This window comes from Vigna angularis, chromosome 5 (genome assembly GCF_016808095.1).
Source record: "Vigna angularis cultivar LongXiaoDou No.4 chromosome 5, ASM1680809v1, whole genome shotgun sequence".
In the NCBI taxonomy this organism is placed as follows: Eukaryota; Viridiplantae; Streptophyta; class Magnoliopsida; order Fabales; family Fabaceae; genus Vigna; species Vigna angularis.
In genome coordinates this window covers 7,670,043-7,677,101 of record NC_068974.1, presented here as the reverse complement: position 1 = coordinate 7,677,101, position 7,059 = coordinate 7,670,043, and the positions used below count along the sequence as shown (strand labels likewise).

At 36.4% G+C, this 7,059-nt stretch overlaps 1 protein-coding gene across 1 annotated transcript; it reads left to right on the top strand.

Annotated features, from left to right (window-relative positions):
- Positions 1-263: 263 nt before the first annotated feature.
- Positions 264-4,436, top strand: LOC108340492 (TPR repeat-containing thioredoxin TTL1). Its single transcript, XM_017577917.2, has 7 exons — positions 264-1,508; positions 2,178-2,373; positions 2,458-2,642; positions 2,732-3,065; positions 3,155-3,359; positions 3,443-3,549; positions 3,655-4,436. The coding sequence occupies exons 1-7, from the start codon at positions 649-651 to the stop codon at positions 3,805-3,807; spliced, it is 2,040 nt and encodes a 679-aa protein (XP_017433406.1). The 5' UTR covers positions 264-648; the 3' UTR covers positions 3,808-4,436.
- Positions 4,437-7,059: the final 2,623 nt, after the last annotated feature.

The following is a 7,059-nucleotide window of genomic DNA, read 5'->3' as shown; positions in this document are numbered from 1 at the left end:
TCAATTAACTTAATTATTAAAACCGCAAAAAGATAACTCTTTTCCTTATTTATAATTAAAAAAAAAAAGTTAAAAATGCCCCATCACTCAATAACTTGGCATTATAATTTAAAAATCTTTTTCAATTGAACATTCTAATTTTTTTGTCATCATTATATACTTATTTTAATTAAACATACTCTTGATTGGAGAATTCAGAATAATTGATAGCAATTAAAAGAAAAGGAAAAAAAAAGGAAGTAATGATAATTGAGAAAAGAGCAGAAAGAGAAAGAAGAAGATAGAAGAGAGAGAAAGAGAGAGAAAGAGAGAGAAAGAGAGAGAAAGGTGTCTCGTGAAGCAGGAGGTGAAGCTCAAGCAAAACAAAATAAAAGCTCACCTCTTTCTTTTTTTCTTCTTTCTTTCTTTCTTTCTTTCTTTCTTCTTTTCTTCTTCTTCTCTCTCTCTCTTTCTCTCTGTGCATAGTTTTTCATACTTCAAAAACACAACACAAACCCCATTTTTGTTTTTTCCCTTTCTTGAGAGCACTCACATTCACGAGATCTTCATATTGTGAGAGAAGAAAATTACGAAAGGGAGAGTTTTTAAGATACCCTTCTTCTTGTTCTTTGGGAAGGTAAGAAGAAGGAGAAAAAAGGGTGAAGAAAAATGTCACATTCTGGGAAACCCTTGTCCGAGTCAGGGCTGAGCGACCGGTTGCGTGACTCATTGAGTTGCTCTGACGATACCAACAAGCCCGATTTCAGAGAACTCGATTTGGGTTCGCCGGTTTCCACATTGCGGCCACGCCAGCAGTTCCACCACCACAGTGCACCGACGAGTAGTAACAGTAGCAGTAGTAGTGGCGGCTCGACCGGGTCGGTTCCGGGTAGGAGCAACCCGGTTTCGGGGAGATCCCACTCCGGTGAGTTGTCCGGGTCGAGTGAGACTAATAGTCCGACCCGGGTGTCCAAACCGGGTCACCGGAGATCTAATTCTGGTCAGAGTTTGAGTCAGAGTCAGAGATCCCCGTCGTCGGCTGCCGTCAATTCGCCGCCGAATGTTCTCCCAGCCGGGAACATTTGCCCATCAGGGAGGGTTCTCAAGGCGGCGACGGTGGCGTCAGCGGCGAACCGGAGCTCCAGGAGTGATGTCTTGGGGTCCGGCACGGGGAATTACGGCCACGGGAGCATAATGCGTGGCGGCAAGGGGGGTGGTGGGAACAGCAGTGGTGGTGATGCGTCGAGTGTTAAGATCGGCGGCGGTGATTCGGTGAAGCGCGTGGATCCGGAGGAGGTGAAGAGGATGGGGAATGAGGAGTTCAAGAGAGGGCACTTTGGTGAGGCTTTGTGTTTGTATGATCGGGCAATTGCGATGTCTCCGGGCAATGCTGCTTACCGGAGCAACCGGGCGGCAGCATTGACCGGATTGGGACGGCTGCCGGAGGCGGTGAGGGCGTGTGAGGAGGCTGTGGGGTTGGATCCTAATTATGGGAGGGCGCATCAGCGCTTGGCAACCCTGTTTTTAAGGTGAATTGGGTGTGTGTGTGTGTTGGATGAGCCTTGCAAAATTGTTAATTTTTATGAAAACATGGTTTTAAGAACACTGTTTGTGATCTTACTTGTGGCTGCAATGTCAATGTTTTTGCGACTGGATTTTGTACACAAAGTCAAGGTTTTTTGCAACTGTGGTTTTGGCGGCAGTGTCAAGGCTGTTGGGTCTCTATGGTTGCGTTGCAGCTGCAACTGTGGTTGCATTTGTCCATGACATCAAGGATCTATTGACTGCAATTTTTAAACCTGGGTGTGACAAGGTTGAGTGTAGTTGAAAACAAGGTTCTAAGCAAACTACCGTGATTTCAATCACAAAAAGATTTTTGTAGTTTGAAAGACTGCATTTGTCAACCACTATTGGGACGAGATGAAACCATGATTGAAATTTAAAACACTGGTAGAAAATGAGTTTGGAGTGAAGTTATTGATGTAGGAAAACAAGTTTGGAAACGCTTTTTCTTATTTGAATTAAATAATTGATCAGTGAGATTTGCTTTGGAATTAATGAATGTTTCTTTGTTAGTTGCAACACTGTTGGATTAGACACCTTTTTGTTGTTATGTATTTTGGATTTGGTGCTTTGAATTGTATGTTGTGTGCTATTGATATGAAAGTTGCTGGTGAATAAATCCTGAAATGTAACAGGTTAGGACAGGTTGAGGATGCAAGGAAGCACCTTTGTTATCCTGGGCTGCACCCGGATCCTGCTGAGTTGCAGAAGTTGCAAATTGTGGAAAAGCATATTAACAAATGTGGAGATGTTCGGAGGATAAGAGATTGGAACAGCGTACTGAGGGAGGTTGATGCTGCTGTTGCTGCTGGGGCAGACTCTTGTGTTCAGGTACTTTTTTATTATATGTTGTTGAAGTTAACTTGTTATTGTGGTGTGAAAAATGTCTGAACTGGTTGGAAATTGAATTTACAGCTCTTTATGTGTAGAGCTGAAGCCCTTCTCAAGCTACACCAGATGGATGGTGCTGAATCGTGTTTATCAGGGATTCCCAAAAGCGAGCCGCGTCCCAGTTCCTTATCACAGGCAAGATTTTTCGGGATGTTTTCTGAGGCTTACTGCTACTTTGTTAGAGCTCAGATTGAGATGGCTTTTGGAAGGTGAGTTCAGAAACTGTAAGCTTCATCAGAAATCTAAGCTGGCAAAGCTATCTGTTGCAGTGTGAGAATGGATGATGGATGTGTTGCAGGTTTGAGAATGCAGTTACAGCTGCTGAGAAAGCTAGTCAGATAGACCCCAGAAATGTTGAAGTTGCTGTTTTGCTCAAGAATGTGGGGATGGTGGCTAGAGCTAGACTTCGTGGCAATGATCTTTTTAAATCAGAAAGGTTCACTGAGGCATGCTCGGCATATGGAGAAGGTTTGAGGCTTGACCCTTCAAACTCTGTTCTCTATTGCAATAGAGCAGCATGTTGGTTTAAGCTTGGGCAATGGGAAAGATCAATTGAAGATTGCAATCAAGCTTTACGCATCCAACCAAATTACACAAAAGCCATTCTTCGAAGGGCTGCCTCAAATAGCAAGGTAAACCTGGCTGCTATTTTGATGCAATGCATTGTCATACACTCATACTCAAAAAGTAATATGGTTTTATCTATTTCCTAATTATTCAGTTAGAAAGATGGGAAGAAGCAGTGAAGGATTATGAACTTTTGCGGAGAGAATTGCCAGATGACAATGATGTTGCCGAAAATCTGTTTCATGCACAAGTAGCACTAAAGAAATCTCGTGGGGAAGAAGTACGTAATTTAAAGTTTGGTGGTGAAGTGGAGGACATATCAGGTCTTGAGCAGTTTAGAGCTGCAATATCTTTACCAGGTAATCAAAATGGCTAAGAACTGCAACTCATTTTACATAATGTTTGTTTTGCAAATTTCCTGATATTAACTCTAATTTCACAGGTGTTTCTGTTGTCCATTTTGAAACTGCATCAAACTTGCAATGTAAGCAGATATCTCCTTTCGTGGTTACACTCTGCAGTCGCTATCCATCTATCAACTTTCTTAAGGTAGCTTCCTTCACTGTTTTTCACCTGCCTCCATAATATTCTGGAAATTAAAGTAAAATAAAGCATTGTGGTAATTTTCTTATTTTTTCAATTGTTTGTTCAAAGGTGGATATTCAAGCAAGCCCCGCAGTTGCCACTGCTGAGAATGTTAGAGTTGTACCAACCTTCAAGATCTACAAAAATGGCAGTCGAGTGAAGGAAATTATATGTCCTAGTCATGAAATGTTGGAACACTCTATTAGGCATTACAGCTTGTAGAACTCCTGACCTTGTACTGCTTTTGATGATGATGTATACTACCCCACCATGCTGCAAAAGTCTCCACAGTTCATCCAGCCTTATGATCCCCTCACAAAAGTGGCCCTTGATACCTGTGACATATTCAGAAACCACGTAATAATCTTGTTAGCAGACAGTGCCAGTGGAACCAGAACATAATCTAGTTCCTTTTGCAGTTGTTCTTTATTCATTCATTCCTAATTGCTTTCTGGTTCCATGTTCCTCCCACTTTCCCTTTGTCAATTTCCCCCCTTTTTCTTCTCCTTTTCAGTTCATGTAGACCATCTGTTCTTTTATCCCCAGTTTCCTTATGGGTGAACAAAAGGGAGGTTTTATGTCTTTACAATCGATTAAATTGTCAGTTTATATTTTCCTTTAAGATAGACAAAAAGGGAGAGGAGGTTGGTCTGCTGCTTGAGGGGAGGATTGTGTACATGTATATATGTGTTCATTATATACCAAACACTGGAAACCTTAGAGAGGGAAATAGGATGAGTGGTGGGTTTAATGGGGTTGGTGAAATGAGGATGAATATGTTGTTAGCTACTATGATTTTTCTGTCTTGGCCATTTAATCAATAAAATTTCTCATTTTTTCTGCTGTTCCAATACTGTCATCATTACCTTTATGTTTCCTCAGTGCTTTGAATGAATAAGTTGATGTGTTTGTGTGAATATGTCAGTTGATTTTACCTTTTTATTACCTTCTCTTACAAGTATTGGTTGAGAAGTTTACCAAACAGAATCTTAAAGAACAGTGATAAATGGTGTTGAAAATGAATTGCCATTTATTTAATTGGACAGTGGGAGGAAAAGATGACTTGGTCTTGAGATTGGGAAGCAGGATATGGTTGCATTTAAGTTCATAGCTGGCTTTTTATGTTAAGTTTGACACTAAATGGCAAGGTGCATGTGTTTTAACTGTTATAGGGTGGTTGATGCAATTCAGAGTCAAACATGAATTTATGATATACATTTAAGTTGAAGATGATATGAGTAATTTCCATTTTTACATTCCAAACAAGGATTCTAAGTTGTAAATGTGAAACAAAAAAGAAATAAGAAATGTTAGCTTTTATCACAGCCCTTTGTGATGGAAGGTGGACCTCAGTTATGAATGTTGATGAAACATGGGAAGCAGAAGAACAAAAGTAATGTGTGAGAGAGAGAGAAGAAGTTGGGAAGAGGGGTTATGTTCACGTGGGCATTTAAGATGCTGCTCTCAAATGGAGCACTCAACCCTCCCAAAAGACAGCAAAATTTCGTTTGATGTGGAGGCAATGACAACTCATCAACCCCACCTTATCGGACCTTCACAACAGATTCATCTTCAATTTTCTCTCACTTAATGCATCAATGCTTCCAATCTCTTCATATAATTGCCAAAATACAAAAACCTCTGTCCCTTATATGTTGCTTTAAGTTTCATCTCTTTCACAGATGATTGAATAAGAAGTGATAAACTCAGATACTTTGTTCAATAAGGTTTTACTGGTTGAAATAAGGTTTGTAGAATGCTCTTTCAAACATTTCATAAGATGATTTCATTTAATATGAAAAAATTAATATAGAAAAAGGTTGGATGTTAGACACAGCTACATAACTCTTAAATGAAAAAGATATACACTTTACATAGGAAACCACAAATATAAAAGTCAAGGTATGCACTTTTATTTCAAAGACATGCACTTTACATAGTATGAGTTATGGACCATGTTTAATGTGGAAAAATTAGTTAGAAAATTGAAAAGATGACATGCTCACATGAGAATTGTGTTTCAACTTACAAAATTTAAAGCTCAAAAATACATTAATCACTGAGGCTTGGATCAAGAATGATCACAAATCACTGATTTAAGAATTAAATAAAACATAAAGTGGCCAAAATATGTCATTATCATCTCCCACGTTGTGGATTTTTGATATGTTATGAATAAAAGTTAGATGCATTAGATGACTTACCTTATGAAAAGTGCACCAAGTTTTAAAGATGGTAAAAGTTAAAAAAAGAGTTTTGAAATTACTTACCAAATAGTCTCCTTTATGAGAAAAGAAATCATAGATTTGAATTGATTAAAGCACAAAGTTAAATGTTGTGGCACCATTTGTTATGCACATAAAGATTTGAATAAAATTAATCTTTAAAAAGAGGAAAGATACCCTTTTGATTGAAAATCGAAAATGAGGAATTTTGAAGGAAGCAGATGCTAAAGCCAAAAACTTTTTGTACATATTGGTGCTTTGGTGATGCCATGGATTTGATATTTGATTGGGGCGCACTCTTCTCAATCCCATTTTTTCTTATATAACTTAACTTCAACGAATTTTATGCATTAAATATATTTATAGTTTTTAAATTTAATATGAAATTAGAATTTGTTTCATTTATATTTTAAAAATAACAGATATATTATTTTTAATCAACAATGTTTAATTTTTTTATATGTTAAACTATATTTCAAATTTATATTTGAATTGAAACGTTTTAAAAAATATAAACAATTGAAATATTAGTTTAAAATGTTACTTAATACATTAAAAAATATAATTAAATTAAAAAAATTATATTTATTTATCTTTAAAATTCGAGAACCAATTTTATTAAAGTTTGGAATAAGAAGAAATTCTAATTTTATATAAAATTTAAAATTTTAAAAATATTTAACCTAACTTTAATAAGTAAATTTGATTGATTACCTTTTACTAAATTTTTCTTAATTACACATTTTATCTACAATATTTGAAAAAAGTGTTTGAGAATGTGTGTATTGTATTTCTTCTTAAATTAATGATAACATTACATTAAATTTCACCTATAGATCTAATATTTCAAGAACTTGTCTTAAACGTTTCTGAGTAAACCGAGAGATGAATAAAGTATAATTAAGATTGTTTTTCTTGAAAATCAAACTTAAAATACTATCCTAATGATTCAAGATATTAACACAGCTATCACTTTACCTCCGTTAATATTTAAATACTACCTTATTTACGGTACTACTTATATAAAATTTAAAAATAAAATGAACTAATACTTTTATAATTTAAAAAAAAAGAAATAAAGACAATATTTATACGAGAATGAATAAATATCAACTATTGAACAGGTTAAATACATGAAATCAGGAGTTTTAAGAAGTTTACATAATTTGTAATCATGTAATAAAAAACTATGCAAGAATAACGTAAAATACTTCTGTACTATCATTCCATCACGAAATTAATTTGTTTA